The sequence below is a fragment of the Corvus hawaiiensis genome, chromosome 5, assembly GCF_020740725.1.
Source record: "Corvus hawaiiensis isolate bCorHaw1 chromosome 5, bCorHaw1.pri.cur, whole genome shotgun sequence".
Classification (NCBI taxonomy): domain Eukaryota; kingdom Metazoa; phylum Chordata; class Aves; order Passeriformes; family Corvidae; genus Corvus; species Corvus hawaiiensis.
In genome coordinates this window covers 23,457,004-23,479,142 of record NC_063217.1, presented here as the reverse complement: position 1 = coordinate 23,479,142, position 22,139 = coordinate 23,457,004, and the positions used below count along the sequence as shown (strand labels likewise).

Below are 22,139 nucleotides of genomic sequence, written 5' to 3'. Positions count from 1 at the left end.
CTTTATTACAACTACAGTTATTTCTGATACAACCTTCTTGATAGCTGACCCAAATGCATGTCAAAATCCCCCTCCCTTCAAAATTTATTTTGAGAGTCTCATGGAGGAGGGCAGAGAGGGGAAGTCAGCCTATGGATGCTTTTGATTGAGTGATGTGCAAGTTTTATCTGCAGCAGAGTGAAACACCATCCCTCTTACTCTGACAACAGAGCTGACAGACTTCCTGAGGAAACAGACAGCCACACAGACCTTCCTCCTAGGGCTGGTGGGAGGCACAGGGACAGATGATATTTTTAATCAGAAGAATCTTACTGGAACATTAAACTTATAAAGGCCCCAAGGGAAACAGAGTGAAGAAGCTGATCAGCTTTTTCCACCATTCTGCCTGACTGGTAAAAAATCCTGGTGAACTAACTTGCTTGTGGATGAGCACACTTGCTGCTTTGTCATATAGTAACAGATTTCATCTGCCTCAGGTCAACTCACAGGAGAACAGGATGGGAAAGTAATGACTAAACATCCCATGAAAACTACTCTGACTTTCACTTAAAAGAGCAGTTAGTTCACCAGTTTTCGTCTTTCTCTGCTGTAAAACAGAAGAAAAAATGCTGACTGAATTATAACAACCTACAATAAATAATTTTTATATGACTCCATGCTTCATAAACAAAACCACATCAGCTGCATGAACTTTGTCCACATATAAAAAATATGCTTTCGTCTAAAAAAAAATCAGCCTTCAATGACTGTACGTCAAGCAGAAATGTTGCTCTCACAGAATGACAAATTCTGTAGGTTATATTCCAACGGGACATACCCAAATCTGAAATTCCAGCACATATTACTGGTTCAGGTTCTGGGTACATAGCACCAGTTTTAAAGAGAGGCCCCTTGTACATGCATAATTGTCTAAAACGCCAAAGCACTTCTACAAATTTCCTTTTCCATTACTTGCATCTGAGGACATTGGAAGCTATAAAAAGTACCACAGAAACAAAACCAGCATGAAACATTTAGCGCCAACCATCCAAATTTCCATGACAACAGCTTCAGTGAGCTCACCTCATTGGTACTACAGCAGCAGACCAATAGTTCAGTAAATGTAGAGAGGCAACCGTTAAGATCGGGTAAAAGTAAGATATTTGGCTACAGAGCTCCTTGAAATAATCACATAAACCCCCCAAAATGTTTGATTGAAAAAGAAAGGAGCTGTTTAGTTAGCTCAGCTTTGCATTTTCAGAAGCAGGGAGTGCGCCTGTGCAACTATGCATAAGCAGCCTCTTTTCCCCAAACCTGCAATTTCACAGAATATCTGTACCTGAAAATCCTGTTTGGTAGCTGCATATCAAAGGTTTCCCCTGGAAAAAAAACCCCATGCTTTTGATTATAGTGATGGTGCTACAAGGATATAAAGGGAAACATTCACATGTCCAAAGCTAGCAACTTTTGAGTTGGGAAGAAACTTCCAGATACTCCAGCCATGAATAATTTTTGGTTTGGTTTTAAAATGTGATCATCGACACTTGTGCTTACACACACAGTGTCCTGAGAATGGAAGACAACAAAGACTTTTATGCTCTCTTCACATTGCTTCAGTTAATAACAGACAGAAGCCACAGAAATTCCAGATAACCTCTTCAGCCCTGAAATTTTCACTCATTTAAACAGAACTAAACATCATTTTGTGATAAATTTCACTGCATGTGACTTCCAGTCAGAAGTGTTTGGATAACGCACATGATGTGACTCTTGGGGTGTCTTGTGCAGGGCCGAGACTTGGACTTCATCCTTGTGGGTCCCTTCCAATACAGCTTATTCTGTGATTCTGTGAAAATGCTACTATTGAATTTCTATATTTATGCATTAATGCATCTCATGATTAAGTATTGTAACTTGGTTAAAAAGCAAGAATAACTGAAAACAATTCAGATACAATTCAGTACAGTTAACTCAGTGATAAAACCAATACACAGTAGCTAAAGTCATTCCCTTGCCTCACCTTCTGCTCTCTGAGTTCCGGCTGCTCTTCCCAGATCTATGGCCTCACCTCCCCATAGAAATTAGTAAGCATCTCTTGACATATTTTGTGTATCTTAACTGATACATAAAATACTACCAAAACAGAGGCTGAGAATTTTTTTCCTCTCAGTCACTGGCATCCATAAGTATTTCAGCTTGAACAGTTGATCTGTAAAGGCTTCCAATGGGAAAAAAAAAAAAAAGCCAAGATGTAATTCCTTTAATTGAATAATAATTGTATAATTCCATTGAGGATTTACTTGTTAAGTCATTAGTCAACCTCTGTACACCACACATAACCTCAGCTCCTTCAAATTCAAAATAAAATGGTTCAAAAGACTTCTTAAAGTACTTAAAGCCTTTATTAGATGGTACAGTAAAAAAGTTCCAACAACCCGTTAAAGCAGAGGTTTTCTCAGAAATGCTGCTGCTTCTACATTAAGGATGATGGGAAATTACAGACTGTAAAGAGGTTCTTTACCTGACTTTTCTCTAAGGATATTTATGGGATCCAGAGTGGAACTGCTGCTTTGGTGTTCTCAGAAACACCTCTAGTACACATAAAGACTGCTTCATTACAGTAGCCTTTCAAAAAAGTCTATGACATGAAACAGTATTTTAAATCATGAAATGTAAGGCAAATAAAGTTAAACTGCAGTGCTGCAGATATATGTATATATGGCAAAAAATCCAAACAAACCCTTAGTTGTATTATGCATCTTTGATAGGACCTGGGGTTTTCCCTGATCCTGCAGAATTTACTAGCAGTTTTGCTAGTGGTTGGCTCAGAACGTGTTAACCACATGAAGACAGCAAGCACCAACTTCCAGAGTGCTTTTCAGCAAAGAAAAGCAAACAGCATTTGACTAGAGGCTAAAAGTTCTGTTTTGAATTGCAGAGGACAGAACTTGTACAAAAGAGCAAGCTCAGCTACCTTGTCGGGCTTGGCTTGTTAAATCTGAAGGTCAACATGAACCTGAAAGAAGATACTCATGAGAAATATTTCAGAAAGGCATAAATGATTCAAGAGAAAAACCTTGCTAAACTGCAATCTACATGGCCAGGAATTTCTCTGTGGAAAGCTCTACTCCTTACTAAGCACCCCTAATGTACCTGACAAATGCAGAGGACACTGCCCTACTACACCTGCGCAGCCACATAAAAGCCATGTGAGTGACTATATTCCAGCCCTCTCCCACCAAACGGGGAACATCTAAGCAGAGCAGGTGCAATTCGAGCCTGGCATGCAGAAAAAGAAATGGAAGGATGAAGAATAAAAGAAAACCTTTCCAAAGGGAACTTAACTGCTGAGTAACTGAGGGGTTTCGCCACCAGACTGACTTCATTTCAAATGCTGAGCGCATATTCCTCAGTCATCACCCAGGCCCCTGCAGGGAAAGGCAGGGAGTGACTGGCATACAGAAAACAGTGCATTTTAACTGCTTGGTATTTTGTGATAATCTGCATTTATCTGAAAGCTGTCAATTGGTAGCAACATTTTACCCCAACATAAACTGACCTGGAGAATCACACTGAGCGGAAACATAGTGTTCTGTGACAAGGGCATTGTGCAAACTTGGGCACCAAAACACAGCTCTGGCAGAAATCTGCACTTTCTCTTTGCTACGTTGCTGGCATCCAGCCTGGGAGACAAGCGAGGGTCTGTCCTTTCAGCCCTACCCACAGCATCAATGGCTTCAAGGAGATTCTTCCACAAGGAAAACTACGGCTTTTGAGCCTTCCCTCCTCAGCGATTCCCAATTCTTGCCTGGCACTAGTTCTCTATTAACTACTTGATTCTTGATACAGTATGCAAGTATTCAAATTAATTTACCAAAAGGGTTATGAGGGGTAAATGCACTAGCACAAACAAGAGTTGCACTCCATAGAATACCACCACCACTTACTCACCTACCCAATCCTAAGTAAGATGGGCTTAAAAGTAAGACAGGTTTAACAAATGTGTAAGATTTTTTGCTTTAGACAGTGTTAAAATGCCTGGTTATGATGGCTCCTGAAGAGACCAAAACTTGATTTGTTTGACTAAAACGTTAAGTCATTCACTGAGGGATTAAAGATGCCCAAAGGTGCTCAACTTTGCTGGAAGCTGTTGGGAATAAAAGAAAGAGGCATGTCAGTTAAACTGGAGCAAAACAACCTCATAAATGAGTGTGATATACCCTAGAACAGACCAGCAAAAAAGCCAAGATCATCCTTTCAGAACACTCTTAAAAAGGAAAAAAAAAGCAGGAGGGGATTTCTTGGCCATCCTGATTTTCAGTCTCTCATTCCTCTTCATTCCTTTGCAGAAGGCAAATTAATTTCATTTGTAGCTTCTGACCTAAACTAAGAAGTATATTATTATTCCCATGCATGCTCCTCCAGAGGTCTACTAGGCACTGTTTATAGAAAATAGTAGGAATGATGGCAAAACACCAGCAAGATCAATTCTAACACAGCATATAAAGCTAAATTAGGATTACAAGAAATATAAATGAAATTTCCAATATTATTATGATTACTTCTTCAGTAATGTTTCATGGCACATGCCAAGTAGCCATGGCTCGTTGCACTGAATAGGATAGAAACTTTGATGGCTTGAGAGCTTCCCAAACTGAGGAAAGCTCATAGGCCATTCTGACTCAGAAATCCTTGAAGAAGACCCAAGCCAAACTAAAACTTACTTCTTGTTTTGTTATTGGGAATTTCAGAGCATCTACTGTAAATACACCCTAAAATCTGATTTTCACAGGAGAAGGGATCCAAACAATCAGCTGCTCAACTCAAGGTCCAAGATTAGCCAACCCAGCTCGGGACAGCTACACTGTAACCCCACCCTTTTTTGCCAGTGCTGGTGGCACATAGTTGGAGGTTCCTCAGGCTTCAGCAACACACTCTTGCTCTCAGTTCCCCTTAGGAGGGAACTGGGAACAGGCCTTTCCCTAGCTGAGAATCTGAGGACACATTTGCTCAAAATTCTCTATTTATACAATTTCTTGCATTAAGAACTGTTTCTATTTCTTCAGCAATCAATTCTCTAATTCTGGTTGCTGTCAAGCTGCTTCGGAATAGAAACTTGCATTATAAAATTAAGCAATTTGTAAGGAAGTAAGACTAATTTTTTTTTTAACTAAAGCTGTATTAAATATAGGAACAGAAAGAAAATCCCTTTTAACACTTATCACTGTATTAGTATCTCCTACTAATTAATTAATGATGTGCAAGTTTACCACTAAAAATCTGCATGTCTTTTTTTTTTTGAGACTGAAAGCTCTGACTTTTTTCAACCCCACAATGATTACTTTTTGTAGCAGTTACTTCAGTGACCTAAACTGAATATGAACAGTCTTTGTGTATCTACAAAAGCAACTGCATTTTCTACTCAGAACAGTGCAAACAGTTTACACTTTCAAGAGACTATGCTTTTAGGTGCTTAGTCAAAGGTTTCCCTTAAGTCAGTTGTCTAACTTTGTACCAAACCATGCAGGAAAAACAGGTATAACTATTCTTTTTTATTTAAATAATTTTAGGAGACCAAAACAAGTCAGTACTTTAGAATTCATTATCCACAGAGACATCATTCAGGGGTTTAGCCAGCATCCATATGGCCAATGGGGGCAACATCAATCTACGTAAGACTCAAGTAGAGCTTTATCCTCCAGCCCAGAATGGGCCCTATGGCTGAGCCTGGCAGCACTGCAAAACTCAGCCTGAAGAGCCTGTGTGTAGGTAAGAGGCAAGCTGGATAAAGCTGCATGTAAAATGTGTAAAGAAGATATATTAAAAGGTAATATTTATACAAACACCAGGAAAACCGATTTTATAGCACATGGGAGTAAATTCCTTCACATGTTGCTTCATCTGCAGGCCTGGCGACTTGCATGGTGAGTCTAAACACTTACGTTGCTCAAGTGGGGGGTCACTCATTTTTAAGTAATAGATGCAAGGGGACAGCTTTGCTTCGAGGAGGGCAGTTTCCTCCTCCCCGCCTCCCCTGCCCCCCCCCATCCCACAGTCTTTCCCTGTTCTGGAATGGGCCACCATCTTATAAAAACTGGAAAGGCTTGCATTTGTGTTGAAATCCCACAGCAACAGCTCCTACATTTTTACTGATCAAATTTTGGCAGGCAGGAAAGCTTTCTCTATTCACAAGCCTCATTTGATATGTCTAAGTACACTGCTTTGCTTTCCCTCCCAAATTAGTGCTGACAATTAATGGCCATCAAAAGAATAAAACTAAGTAGTTGTGAGGAACCAGCATTGAAATAATTAGTTTTGAAAGCCCAGAAAGCACTCCTAAAAGCAGTTAGAAGTGTGTTTGTGCAAGAGCTTGTTTCTCTAAAAACACAGTGAGCTCCGTGTGCTACAAGTTCTGACCTCTTCCAAGACCAACTCCTCTCCGACCAGCTGCCTTGCCCAGCTGACAAGTAAACAACGAGGGAAGGAAATGGGGCATCCCTTGGGGGCATCCTTGAAGTATGTACTCAGCGGCACCGCTCATCTTTAAGAGCAGCCATCTGTATAGGAGACCGGCACATTTACAGGAGTCGGCACGGACATCAGCCGGTATCGTTCCCGCACATAACACGGCAAACCGGGCCTCATGTTATGCATGAGACAGAGCCTGAGACATGACAGCAGAGGCAACTACACGTGCTCCACCTAACAGGTCTTCACCCAGAGAAAAAAAGGCAAGTGGAAAGAGAGAAGGATACATTTCGATTTTTCAGGGTGTGTCTAAAATTCAGCAGTCTCCTTTCAAGACAGAATAGAGCAAATCCTTCTATCTGAGAATTTGAACAAAGGCAACAGTCACATATCAAGCAATTCCCTCTTACCGTCTTCCCAGGGTTGGTATTCCACCTGTTAAATATTCAGGAACAGGGAAATAGAAGTAATTAAGCAACTGACCATTTACACCTGACAACAGAGAAGAGCGAACCAGGTTTTATGTGGTCTGCCTAGCAGCCTACGCTGTCTGTTAAATTTCAAGATAAAGTCTTTTTCCTCAGCTAATTCATTCAAGGAACCTACAATTCTTGCCTGTCATACAGCTGTTTCACACACTTGTCCTCTTCTACACGTTAAACTGTGCCTCGAGACAGAATATCATTTGCAACTCATTTTAAATTCAGAATGACTGTTCCATTGGAATTTTTTTAAACAGCAGCTCAAAAATATATTCTAGAGATCTTTAACCATCTTTACTGCTTTGCATCCATATGTAATTTCAGTTACAGTGGAAAATCCTACTGAAGCCCTAGACACACAGACGAAGAAGCCACCACAACACATGCTTTACCACAGTGAAACATGTAAGTGTCCCACTAAAATCCAACTTATTGTTCTTCATAAATTAAGAGCATGACAAAAAACAGGGAAAAAACGAGTCCAAAACAAACAGTGGGAGCGCTGTTACACATTCCTCAGAGTACACAAGTAGCGTTAGACTCCAACAGGCACTAAGATCAGGCCTTCTGAGCAGTTTTAATTACAGCTCTCCCCTTTTGCAGATCCGCAGCAACGTTGAACAAGTCAGCCAGACCTCCAGCTTCGCTTTTAGCCCCTAAACCCAAGCCACGTCTGACAGCAGGTTACCTTTACTGGTCACTTGGAGTGCCCCTCCTTTTCCCTGGCTGAACAATACAGCAGGGCTCTGCTCCCTTCCCAGAGATGACTGACTTGCCTTGAAATTACACGCGAATATCTGCAAGCCCTACGGCTGGACTTTGCTGCCCGAGCGCGGAGGGCGGCGGGCGCCGCGCCGCCTACCTTGGCCACCCAGCTGAACAATGGTGACATCCTAGGGGCTCCGGCGCGGCGATCCCTGGCTCCGGTCGCTCCTCTCCGCCTCTCCCGCCCGGCGCTGCCGCCGCCTCATGCGCCGGGAGGGGACCGGCCCGCCCGGCCTCCCGAGCTGTGCCGGCCGGCGGCACCGCGAGCGCTCCGCGCGGGGACACTGCCCGTGGCGGCGCCGGCTGCAGCCGCGGGCTGCGGGGCGGGAAGGGAAGGGAAAGGAAGGGCCGCGGCCGCGTCCCGCCCCCGCCGCGCTCCGCCTCCGGCGGGGCTCCCCGCGCCCGGGCTGCGGGCCCCGCTCCCGGCGGGCGGGAAGGGAGCGGGCTCGGGAAGGGAGGGGGCTCGCCCTCCGGCAGCGCGCCCGGCAACGCAGACAACCGCCGGCGGCCGCCAAGCGCTGCCCGGCCGCGTAATTCAGCGCTGACGACGGGATTCGTAACTCAAACTTTCTGCGAACATCCCGGCATCGAAGTCATTCCTCACATTAAAGGATCGAGGGAAAATCATCTGTTTGAAACCACTGTGAAATGTTACATTTCCAGTCTGTCTTGCCATTCGTGTTAGCTAATGCCATTTGACATCACACGCTAGCAGCTCAACTTCCAGAAATCAGACTGTCGTAGAAGACCAGACAGTAGTGTACTTGTTTCCGGCAGGTCCTGGGATGTTACTTGCCACTCAACCAGGAATGCTGCTCATTCCTGTCGTTGCTCCGCCTGAGCCGGCTGTGAACATCCCCCTCCTCTTCTCAGTGGCCGTAGGGCTGCCCGAAACAACTAAGTTTCCTGAGTTTGGAGGAAGGTCACAGAACTAGGAAAAGAAAAAAGGCTTGGAGTTCACAGGAAATAATCCACTGGGTCCTAAACAAAAAGCCCTTTATTTTCTACCACCTCACAGAAACAACATGAAGAACTAGATTTGCACACTTGTAACAGGAAAGCATAGGGGTCTGTTCTGCACTTCTCAATAAAATTCAACTGGTCAAAGTTAGATGATGAAGTGCCAAATTCAGCTCTTCGTTTTGCCCAAAGACACTCTGACCAAGACAGCCTACTCCACTGGGATAATGCCCTGCATATGCTTGCACTTGCACACTTACGGCCAATGGAATGATCTCTGGGTTAGAGCTGACACTGCTCCAGTTGTTTGAGTTATTAAATGAAAACAGGAGGGAAAGAGTGACATCCACACACATGGGCTGGGGAGAAGTAAAGCCAATCTCGCAGGTCACCAAGGCAGAAAAGAGGTTGTTTTGGCCCTTGCCCTAGACTGCATGATACTGCAGCCCTGGGTTTGGTTCATGCAAAGCAAGCAAGGCAGCAAGCTGCCAGAGAGCTCTATCACCTCCTAATGCTGTGCTGGTGAGTGCCCTAGCACTGGTGTATGTCTGTAAAGGGCCACAGAGGGATGAGAGGGCAACACAAAAGCAGCTCTTCTCAGGCTGTACCTAAGCTACAGTTCCTGAAATTAAAACCTTAACAAATACATTTCAGATCTTCATAAAAGGACAATAGAGTTCAATTTTCTAATAGTTCTATGGATAAAGACAAGTCACAATGATGGCCAATGGCTCTCTCTGTCATTATGATAGTGGCCATGGACATTTTGATTGTACAGATGTTCTTAGCCATAAGCCCAATAAGTGACTAAATTTGACTGACACCCATTCTGGTAGCAGTCTCTAAAGGCTTTACTGGTATGATAGAGAAATTTTCACTGCTGCTACTGTTTATGATGTACAGAGCACATACATGAAAAAATTACATCTGTTCTCAGGGCCTTAAACTCAGAACCTGACAAGTACTATCATCTGAAGTACAGAACCAGGTCTGCTTTTATTTCATAAAGCAACTGAGGGCAAGAGCAAGGCAGAATGCTCCTCATTATGTGCTGCTCATAGTTGTACAGTATAACCACTATATTTGATGGTAGCCTAAGAGTCTCAAGAGTCTCATTTCTCTAACGCTGACTGTGAACAATATTACTTCTAAATAATTATTTCTTCCCCTTTCTCTGAGGAGCTGCCAGCTTGGGAGTTTTTCCAGCTCCCCCTTCCTGACTGGCATCTTTACACAATTTTAAACTAACAATACACACATCTCCCCCTGAGTCCACATTAAACACTGATGTCAGTCAGGATATCTGGCTTCTCGCCCTGTCTGCAACTGGCTCAAACAGCCATCTCCAGTGTGTAACTTCACACTACTTAACTTCCTACTGTTACATGTAGGTGTTACAGTGACATTTGTATGATTTCAAATGCACTCTGAAAACTTCTACATGCTTCTAGAGGATTGGGAAGAAGCGTGGTCTTGTGGTGAAGACTCTGAATTAGGAGAGTAACAATGAATGAATTCTAGCTTCTGCTGTTAACATGACTTTCAGGTATGCTACATAACTGCTCTCTCTGCTTTAGTTCATCTGTTAAACAAAGATGACAGATGCCAGCCTTGAAGGAAGGAGGAGTGGGCACACTTTGGCATTTGGGAAACAGCTGGAAGTGAGGCTTAAGTGTTCAGCTATAAAAACAGTTAGGAATGCATGAAATTCTTCAGTGTAAATGAAAAGGTCACTGTGTTGCTTACCTTCCAAAAAAGATGCATTTAGTAATGTAGTGGGAACAATAACTGCATTAATTTTTCAGGATGTTCAAATTTCTAAAAACAAAACCTCTGTATTTCAGTATTTTAAGTTTGGCTTGTGTAGATAACTGTATCTCCAAAAATACTACATACCCATTTTGGGAAAATGGAAAAATTCAGGGCCAGGGAGTAATATCTGTATTGCATAAACAGTAAGTAGCACTTGACACCATCTTATCCAAGTGTATGATCTCTTAAAATCAAAATAAACCTCTCAGTCCTATAAGCTGTTCCATGTTATCATGGAAAGTATTAGCAAAATATTTGTGGCTGTTTTTAATACAACAACAATTACAATACGTCAAAGCCACAACTTAAAGCTTACATCATCAGAAAGGTGATCTTTCTGTTTTACAGATTTATGTTTCCTACATAAATTTACACATACACAAATACCCTCATCATTTTTTCTCCAACAAAGTTTTCTCCATTAAAAGAAGCCATTTGGAGAATGAAAGAGAGATAAAAAGAGAAAGGAGACATAAGGAAATATTAGGAAGAAAGGAGGGTGCAGTTGACCTTTTAACTCAAAAGAGGAGTATTTCTGACTCATTGTCCTCTGATTTCAGCTTTCTCTAGGATTAATTAATGTAATAAATATTTTTGTGACTCTTCACAGTGTGTCATCACTGAATAATGTCTCACAAGAACTTGCATTAAGGGTATAGCCACAACTGTGGTACCTGAGAACTGGCCTCTCCTGTTGCTTTTGTGTTAACACTAGTGGTGGTTTTAAAGCAGACGCCATTCCCATCTAAAGCTTTTTCTTCTGAATTGTACTTAAACATGTTTTGGCAGTTATTCTTCTCATGAATTATCCCCTCTGTCCACATTCACTTACAAGTTTCACTTGTCTCCTTCCTCCCTGTACACAAGAAGGTCTTGATAAATTCAGGTGAAAAAAATGCAAGAAAAAAATATGACTGCCATTTAATTATCACTTTCCAATATTTGGTCTTTGTTTAAAAACACCCACAAATTTCATCCTTTATCACTTATTTCTCACCATTCTTTAGGATTTCCGTCAGTATTGTCTCATCCTTTCTCATTCCAAGTGTGATGGTTTCTACTTTATCAGAGAAAAAAGAGAGGAACAAAGTAACTACTGTGAGAGTATTGTTTGTGATGCAAATTCAAAATGTAATAATGTTTTGGTTCTTAGATGCAGCTGTAATAAAACACACCAAAACAGAGATGTCTAAGTAAGCACCAGACTTTTATGGCACCTTCATATGATGCAAGATGCAAAAAATTATTCAACTGAATCCAGCAAAGGAAAAGAATAATGAATCCTCTGCATTTCCTCCTATCCAAAGACTCAACCAAGCCTCAGTGGCTTCTGAATAGATACTGTGGTGAAGAAAAGAATAAGCTTTGTTACTTCTTTTGTCTAAATTATAAGCAAACATTTTTCTCAATACAAAATAAAATATTAATCATAAAACCAAATTACTTCACCAAACCAGATCTGTGCCAGCCCCCTGATGAAAGACAACAGCAAGACCTGACACCTAACCACAGACTGGCAGTGGCTGTTCCTTTAATTCAAAGTGCATAAGGAGCCATGCTAAAGATGAAATCCAGCTTTCACCAAAGCACCTGGGATGTCTTTCTTAGTGGTTTCTAGTCACTCGGTGGAAACAGAAATGACAATGATTTGTATAATCTTCTTAGTACTGTGAGTGAAATGTTCTGGCTATTTGCTAACCAGTAGCAAACACGAAAAATGCTGACATTGGGCCAGTGCCCAAAGATAACTTGCAATTCACTCCCTGTGTGGCAGACAGAAGAGTTCCTCACCAGAGTGTTGGGCACTGATTCAGCACCAGAGTCCTTTCCAACCTCTCCTGTAGGTTTAGCTTACTTATAATTGTCTTTTCCACCACAAAATTTGTAATTGCTAAAATGCTTTGATGTAAGTGATATTAGGATTTCTCGTTCAGGAATGAAAAGTTGTGTTGGTGATGGGCTATCTGTCCTCTTCCCTACCACCACTATCCCTTCGCTATCCAACAGCGTCAGAGCATAAAAGGTTACCATGTGCTGAGGCTCATTTGGGATCCTGTACCTCAGCAGGAGGACTGAGGGAAAGCAAGATGTGAAGGGAAAGGTGATTCTACACCTGTAGGAGAGAAGCGTAAGAGCACATGGGCCACGTTGCTCACTCAGCAGACAGTGGAATTGAAGTCCTCCTTGGACAAGTAATATCCTAGAGGCAGAGTTAGATCAACTGGAGAGAGGTCATGAGAGTATTAGATGATAAAATACCTTGTAAGGTTGAAGTAGCTTTCCTGGTTGGCTACCATTATCTCCAGATTCTTCCCCATGGGTCTGTTTTGGACAAAAAAGTATTTAGGTGTTCTTCTTTTCATTTGAAAAGTTGTATCTAGAGAAAATGGTTTTGCTCTTCTTATGCCCTGTTAGAAGGCAGTTGTAGGTGAGAGCAGATGCTGGGATGATCAGTCAGTTATCTTGAATGGAATGGATAATTTCTTACTTGCTCCAGAAAGTTCAGAGTGGAAGGGTTTTGGTGAAATCCTTAGTCAAACAAGGGACTGGAGAAAATACTACTCACAGCATGTGGAACTCATCATCCTGTAAAGATAACCAAGGCTATACAAAATCAGCGTAACAGTAACACAATCTAGCTTTAGGGTCCATTAGTGTCCATTCATAAACATTAGGGTCATCTGATGCAAAATGCTCGTCTGGACTGAAATCATAGTGCCGCTTCAAACACTTCAAAAAACATTGATGAGCAAACTTTGGATTGGCAAGCTTTATGCTGGATTGAATATTTTTTGTCTTCCCACAGACAGAAAATAAAGCTTAAAGCTGCCAAGAACTTTGCCATGGGGTCTGACTAATTCCACTCAAGCATAATCATATGTCTGCATTTGACCAAGATGAAATGTGCACTGCTGAGCGATCTAATTGTAATCAAATGATCAGATCTCTATAAATGAGTGAAAAAACACAGCCTGAATCTACAGATAAGTCCAAGTAAGACTTATGAAGATTTCTTGTGAAGAGATCACTTTGATCTGGATAGTTGGATGCAAAAAACCCACAAGGATGATGCGGCAAATGTGCAACAGGGAAAACTCAAAGCACGGCAAGGAATTGCCACAAAGAGACATCAGAGGTTCCATGCATTTATTCTGTCTAGTAATGAGGGTTTTGTGGAAGCTGTGAAACTAGCAGGAAAAGCAGAAAACAGGCAGAGCAAACTAGGAAACTGCAGAAGCAAATCACAGAGCTCAAAGTAAATGGGGATGCTCCCAGTGTGCAATGACAAATACACAGGTCAAGCCCTTGAGATCATCAGCTAAGTCTTGACTGTAGCTAAAACAGCTGGAAATCTCCTGTTTTTCCTCCGTGTAGGGCAGTAACTTTTGGTCTTCTCAGTGTCACCAAACTGAGGGATAACTTAGCTGAGCTCTCCAGAATGCTGAGGTGGCTCTGGGGAGAGAGCAGCAAATGCCACAGGGATGACACACACCTGCATGCACACCCAGACACAACTGGATAAACTATAAAATACTAATTATGCAAGAGTGCTTATTTTAAAAATCATGCAGCACTGGGATGCAAAAGATGTGAAAATCAAATTGCCATTAATGTCCCCTGGCACTAGATACATGGCCCTGAAAGGACTTTGCACCCTTTTCCATCAGCTTCCTGCTGCTTCCTTGTGACAAGCACTCACAGGTCTCAGGAGAAAAAAAAAAAAAACCTCTTAAAGTTTTAAAAACATTTTCAAAATGCAATTAATTAAAAGTTATACTTAGAGTGTTTGTTGATCTTAAAGCTTATATGATTAACTCAAGTCAGATGGGAAAAAACCCAATTCATTTGAAGGTAGGTCTCATTTCCTTTGCAAAGAAGCACTACCTCACAGTGGGAAAAAACCCCCAAACTACTAAGCACTTCTACTTCCAATAATAGATAAGTTATAGAGTAAAAAATGTCTAGAAAGTATTGAGGAAAACCATGAACAGAACATGACATGTCTCATTTGACTGGTTAAAACCCAAACATAATTTTAATTTTATCAATTCCCCATATGCTATGGGAGACATGTATATTATGAATGCCTATTTCCATTACATGGGACTTCATGTTAGTTTAGTTAGTCCACATTTACTGTAGCCTACTAGAACACTCTAGTGATGAGTAATATAAAATAAGCAATTGTATGCATTGTTTTACAGAGTTATAGCCTAGCTCTTTGTTCACATAATTAACTATAGATTCATAATTAACTATAGACAAAAAAATAGTCCCATTGCCCTAGGCATATTATTTTGTGAACTTCAGTTGCAACAGTAGGAGACGAGGGAAGTATATTGAGTTCCACAGTATGGAGAGCCATGAAAAATAGCCAGTCTTCTCAGTTCTCCACAATTAATAACTTAATGAAATCTATTTCTAACAGCATTGATTTCTCATCATTCAATTCAGCCACAATCCCCATAGACAGTGCACAGATTCTAATGGGCTTATACTGTAGTTCACATACTCTAAAACAACTCCCATTTCAGTGAACTGAAAAAACTCCAACAGTTAAAATAAAACTTTAAGTGTTAACTATTCTACCCCCAAACCAAAATATTCTTGGTTTTCCTGGGAATTGCTTAACAATAAGAGCTATCAGTTCAGGCTTATCTCTCAGTAGGTGTAGGGTCCAGAACTTACCTCCAGTCAATGGAACTATATTGCAGTTCACATATGATGAGAATCTGAGTGTAAAAGCTATTCATTTGAGAATTGCTCCCACCAAAATCACAGACCAAGTTGTTACTATATCCTTATGGATCTCAAGCATAGATAAAAAGAGGAAAAAATACCATATTGTCCTGTTCTTTTCCAGAATCAAGCTGAAGAAATTTTAATTTCTGTAATGTTGCCCTCATATCATAAGCCTCCCTGCTCCGGTGCTCTTGGACAAAACCCTGGTGGGAGAACTGCAGCAGCCAGATGAGAACTACAGCAGCCCCTTGCAGTTGATTAAGAAGTGCACTCAGCTGCCTGCCCAACCCTTGCTCTGCATCACTTCTCATCACCAGCCTTCCATTTGATTGCAAGCTGCAGCACAGTCCTTCCCTAGATATTTCCAGTGTAATCTGAAGTTGAGAATACCACTGGAACCTACAAGCATAATAATTTGCATGTACAGTAATTTTGTATGGAGCATATAAATCTACCTTTTTGTTAAATTATCTGTGATTTTTATTTTGTTATGTTGTACTGTTGATTATATTCCTTCTCAGCTGTGTTGCAAGTGGAAAACTTTATCAGCAATGTTCCCTTGCACACATTTTTAACTTACTGTTTCTAATCTCTCCCCTTCCTACCCTCTTCTGCAGGCTTATTAACCCATTGAGTGTATCTTTGCCAGTGATGTGGACTCCTTGCCTTTGTATTTTTGGCTAAGTCATACTGTCTTTCAATTACAGTGAAAGCCACAAAAAGGCAATAAACCATCTTTAAAACCAAGATTCAAACACTGTCTTTACCAATCTGAAAAACCACTTTCCCCATGATTCAGCTGGCTTTTCATTCAGAAATTTGCAGTTCCAGGTTTCATTACAAACAACATTGCACATTTAGTTATTTTAAGACAATTCTGTTTTAACTCCTAAAAAACACACTGGAAAACATTTGTGAAATACAACACACAATAGAGAGGCTTTTAAAATACAGCAACGGGATTTATCCTTATGGCTCTTTTGTTGTTTTGATAAAGCTGCATCGCTTCAAAGGGCTCAGGATATACTACTGTAAGTCACCACTGCACATTTCAGCCACATGTGCTGACTGCGCTTCCGCTCCTCTGCCACAACCATGGAAGACTTTGCGTGCTGAGTCAGCCATCCACAAACACGGATCCACACAGACCAAACGCAGTCCCTCACCACAGGTTGTGTTAACCATGTCTTACCACCAGAGATAGCTGCATCATTTCATATAAGACTCATGGAGTTGATAAAATTTGGAAATGTGTACGTATTTTCAGAAATAAAGTCTAAAATATTATTTGACATGCAGTACACTACTGAAATACATAAATAATCACGGGTCAGTTCTGCCATTTCCTCCTTTCTGGGTATTCTTAGGACCAATAGGGAACTCTGGCATTCCAGGAGAAACCTGCACAAAGCTGGATGGATGGGCTGGACAGCTGAATTCTTCACTGAAGTGATCTGGCAAGCTCAGATACCACTGCAACTTGCAAGTCTGAGCTCACGTATTTGAATAGTTTGCAAGACTTAACTCACATACTTGAATGTGTCCACAGGTGCAAAGAATGAATAAGTGAACCTCAGAAGTCATCTGAGCAGGTCTTTTAGAAACATAGAATCAATTTAGGTTGGAAAAGACCTGTAAGATCATCAAGTCCAACCACTAACACAGCACTGCCATGTTCACCACTAAACCATGTCCCCAAGCGTCACATGCACACATTTTTTGGATGGTGATTTTACCACTTCCCTGAGCAGCCTGGTCCAATACCTGACAACCCTATTACTGAGGAATTTTTTCCTAATATCCTATTTAAACCTTCCCGGGTGCAATTGAAGCCCTCTCCTCTCCTCCTGTCACTTGTTATGTGGGAAAAATGGCCAATCCCCGCCTCACTACAACCTCCTTTCAGGTAGTTGCAAAGAGCGATAAGGTCTCCCCTGAGCCTTCTCCAGGCCAAACACCCCCAGCTCCCTCAGCTGCTCCTCATAAGCCTTGTGCTCCAGACCCTTCACCAGATCTGTTGCCCTTCTCCGGCCCAGCCCCTCAATGTCTTTCCTGTTCTGAGGGGCCCAGAACTGGACACAGGATTTGAGGTGTGGCCTCACCAGGGCCGGGTACAGGGGGACAGTCACTGCCCTGGTCCTGCTGGCCACACTATTGCTGACACAGGCCAGGTGCTGTTGGCCTTCTTGGCCACCTGGGCACAGCTGGCTCATGTTCAGCAGCTGTTCACCAGCACTCCCAGGTCCTTTTCTACTGGGCCGCATTCCAGCCACTCTGCCCCAGCCTATAGCACTGCCTGGTCTTGTTGTGACCCATGTGCAGGATCCAGTACTTTGCCATACAGTTGGCCTTGGCCCATCAGTCTGTCCTGTCCAGATCCCTCTGCAGAGCCTTCCTGCCCTCCAGCAGATCAACATTCCCACTCAATTTCGTGTCACCTGTGAATTTAGTGAGGGTGCACTCAATCCCCTTCTCCAGATCATTGATAAAGATATTAAACAGGACATTTCATCCAGGGTATATTAAATTCTCAAGTGTTCCATTGCTTGCAATTATAATTTATGAATAGAATGTAGGCCAGCTTTAGTCAATTTTCCCAGGTTTTTCTCTTAGCATGCAAAAAGCTGTAATATACAGTCAAATAACGAGAACTTAGTAAGAATCAAGTATTACTTCTCTCATTGTAGATCCAGAATATCATCCCTATATAAATGCTTTGATTTCACTCACAACTCCAGTTAAGACAAAAACCTGGAAGTCTAAGTCAACTGATGTTTCAAGCTGGCATCAAGACTTCCAGAACAGGCTGACATGCCTTGTGCAAACATATGCACTTAAAGTCAGGTCACTGAGGGTTATCTGGCTAAGGAAAATTTGTCATGTATCTAGGTTTTATATGGCTTGTTGGAAGTACATTGTCTCAACATGTGCAAAGGGATTTATCCTGAGACCTTGACAGTTTCTGTTCTGTAACTAACAAGAAATGTAATCGGAAATCTGTGTTTTGTTTGTTTCAGGTTCCTGGGAACTCTTCTGCCTTTTACAAACCTAGCATGCATATGGATGGTCTATTAAACACAAAAACTGAAACAGAAGGAAAAAAAAGACAACTCTGTTCAAAAAAAAAACCTTGAAGCATGCCTTCTGCAGTACACAAACTCCCTGCAGAAAGCCCACTGAAAACCTAGTAAAGAGGAAGCCTGCATACACACAATACACGTACTCTGAGACGTAAAAACTATTCATCTGAGAATTGCCCCCACTAAAATCACAGGCCAAGCTGGTACTATATCCTTATGCGTCTTACGGATGTATCTAGTCCAGTACACACTTAATAACGTACATGTAAAGAATATTGAGAAGTCCTGCAAGTTTCTAGAAGATAAACTTCTGTCCTTACACACATAAAGATGTATTACAGCAAGCTCCTAACATGACTGAGAGATAATGTTTTCATACCTATCAGTTATTCTGCTGAGGGGAGCTGAAACATCCCAGAACAGTGGCTGATGTCAAACACTAACCAGTGTTAAGTACATCTTGTTTTGTGAAATTAAACTCCAGAAACAGCAGTATTTCTGTTCTACAGATTTTACACACTGCTGTTTCTTGTTGCATAGTAAAACACAAACTCATTCAAATACTTTTAGAGGCATTGCAAAAATATTGAAAAAAAATCCAACAAAAAACCAAAACAAAAAACCCACCAAAAACCCACTAGGAGAACCCAAACAGAACTTCAGTAGGATAATTCGGGAAAAAAAGAAAAATGGAAATTCCAGTACTGAAACTTTTTTATTGAAAGTCCACCAGCATCTTTCAATGGCTTTCAACCCGTTTTACATTAAGCCTTCAGTACCTCCACGGTAAGGTGAGCAATTCTCCTGCTGGCGGAAAGCAGCAGCAGCAGAGGTGTAAACTGTCACAGCAATCGCAGTATCTTACATTTGCTCCAGACAGCCACTAAGTGGCACTTGAACACCTCATCTTGGACTCTGGTGAATCTGCGAGCGTGTGAAGGGACGGGGGGGACAAAAGGAGTTATGCACTCTGGGGACTAATCCCTTTTAAGAACAATGAAGTCCTCTTCCTGCAATTAGCAAAGCTTCCTAACGGCCTGGCCACGAACGCTGCTGTCAGGAATGCTGTACAGTGCAGAGAGCTCCGCAGAAGCAACTGCTTTCTCTCCTAAATCCCAGTCCTGATTCGGGAATGAGAGTGCCTTGTTCCAGTGTGTCAGTACCCACTATTGTATCACTTTGAAATATGCACTTAAATTAACACGGTAACAGCTTCTAGAAATGCCTCTGAATTCGGCTTCAGTGAGAGACCTCTGAAGGTACCAACGCTATTTGTACTTGGAGATGCACATTAGAACACAGTTTTCATAGTCCTCAGAGAATTAAAAGTGATGAATGGGGCTTTGCTCTTATTAAGACTTAAGTACATTATTGCTTCATAGACATATGGCATACTGCTATTTGCATTTTTAAACAAGGAAAGAAACCTAATTTTAGTAATAGTGGTGTTGAATCAACCATGTTAATAATCCTGAATATATTATTGTATTTGAATTATAATTTTTCTTGTTGGTTTTAAAAGTGCTTCTGTTTCATTAAAAATCTTTCTAAATGAATTAATTACAGGTATTGGAAACCATTTTTTTCCTACATGAATAACGTAACTGTCATTGAAAAAATCTAAGGATAAAACCAAGCAGAATAATATATTAGGTATTATAGGTGCTAACCAAGCAAGTATCTACAAGCATGTTTAAAGTCATTATTGCAAGTATGTCTGTTGTCTTCAAAGGAACCAGCCTCAACTTAAAGTGCAGACAGATTTTCAGCATCAAAGACTCAGAAATAAGATTTATGTATAATTTGCTTTCTGACTCTCAAAAAACACCTCCATTTCAGTTAGCCATAGGTTTAGATGGAAATACACCAACAGATACTCACTGCAAGCTGTATTTTACACCTTTGTGCTGAACATGGCCTCCAAAAAGCTCAAATTAGGAGTTATAAAATTCAGCTTTTATTCCCTCTTCCTGTGCAAGTTCTTAACATTGTAAGTAGAAGCACAGCATATAAGCAAAAAAGCAACTCAACAAACCACATCATGATTACTAAAAATACAATTTTGAAGCACATTCTGCCTGTGTGAAGCCAGTTTTGTGGGATTCTTTTAAAGGCTGAAACAAGAAGCTTGCAAATGTAAAGTGTTCCATCGGTTATGCAGGACTAAACCCAATGCAAGAGGAATCATCATCAGTGAAGCTGTTTGTATGACTAGCAATAGATCTCAATTACTGTCACTCTGGGAAAAGTGGGGGGAGGGTGGGAAAGAAAGGAGAAGTCCACATCAACCAGCAGTTTCATACAAAGGACAAACCAAGTATAAACTGGCATTATCCACTCAATCCTTGTATCAGATCCTCGATGATCAACCTTTAGGGCAGACACACATATCCATTTAAGCCTGTATTTGTCCAGTCACACAAATCATTCTTTAGGAGAATATTTCCCACAGCCCTTCCCATAACTTGACGTCCACAGAGAGGGTAAAAAAAACAGAAATACCAAACAACTGTGTCTAAGCAGGCAAGGAAAAGCACTGATTTTATGACAAGGATTTTCTACCATTATTCACTTTGACATATAACAGGATGGGAGATTGTGCTGCTAAAGTAAATACAGCAGTTATATATGCCTCCTCTGCTTTGGTTTTCTGCTCCACTACAGCCAAAGAGCCCCCATCTGATGACCTTGGGGGCACAGCATAAATGTCAGCCCAGGAAAGGCAAAACTCTAAATGAAAAGCCAACTGCATGGAAACATAAGGAGCTATTTCAGGAAGGTGATTACTCAGTACCATAATTTATGAATTGGCATCTTCATATTTTAATGGGGATGGCTTGCATTTGTCTTTTAGGGCCATTTTAAAATCTGGAAAGAAGAAAATACAGCTGCCTGAATGTGAACGTCCATGTTTAAGTAGCTCCAAGCGAGCTAAAGCCCAAGCTAAGTGAAACTTGGAAAGCACAGAAAACATAGAAGGTTTTGGTTTTACTAGTCTTGAGGAAAGATGACTGATGTCAATCAGACATGAGCCAGAACCACTCCTGAGTCTGTCTGTAGAGATCGTACTAACCTGCATGACAGATACCGGCCTTTGTTTGTTCATGTATGTGACAAAGACTATCTTCTCACATTTGCTAACTAAATTACACTGTCCTCAATATGCTATTGTACTGTGTGCCACAAAAACTAACACTGTTTTAGGTAAGACTGATTTTTTAATAAAACCTGTTCTTTTCAAAGCAGGCTCCCCCCCCCCCCCCCCCCCCCCAATAGACACTTTCTGGCTTCAAATTGTGTACAACTACCATTGTACCAGGTATCCACAAAATTAATTTTAAAACCTCACAACTGTGCATACTTTGTGTTACTTAAGAGTGTTAAGTAATTAAACAAAAAATTAAAACCATCTATTGAGTCTAGATTAGACTTTCTGACTTGAGTTTGGAGATCAATAAGGCAGCATTCAAACTTCAAAACTTCCTCTAGTCTTAAATCAACTTCAACAGGCCACAGCAGAGGATAACTGCATAAAATATATTGGAGTTCCTTCATCATTAAGTATTTCTTTGTATAGTAGTGAGCATGAAGCTTATACTCAATGTTGCTATAAATCAAACAGTATTTTCTCAACTCTGTACACCCAAGTTGTATTTCCACACTCACTCTATTTCTCACTCAGAACTTTTCCATGGGCACAAGTCTTTCAGTTTGGTTTGGGTTTTTTTATTTGCCCACCCCTGTCTGCTGGCTGTGTGTGTGTTTGAAGCTGTAGGACTGATGAGGCTGCAAGGTGATGAGGACACCCGTTCACTTAGTTTGTGTCTTGCATCCAACACCTTTGCAGAAA

The 22,139-nt window shown here is 41.2% G+C and overlaps 1 protein-coding gene across 11 annotated transcripts in view; it reads right to left on the bottom strand.

Moving 5' to 3' along the window:
* Window positions 1-22,139, bottom strand: part of TBC1D1 (TBC1 domain family member 1) — a 102,174-nt gene that overhangs the window by 61,731 nt on the left and 18,304 nt on the right. The window contains exon 1 of one of the 11 annotated variants that reach the window (XM_048303795.1): window positions 7,792-7,955. The exons of the other annotated variants lie outside the window; for them this stretch is intronic. Coding sequence (XP_048159752.1) covers window positions 7,792-7,821 — 30 coding nt within the window. The 5' untranslated portion in view covers window positions 7,822-7,955. Of the gene's footprint in view, window positions 1-7,791; window positions 7,956-22,139 lie in introns of those variants that run through there. 11 annotated transcript variants of the gene reach the window in all.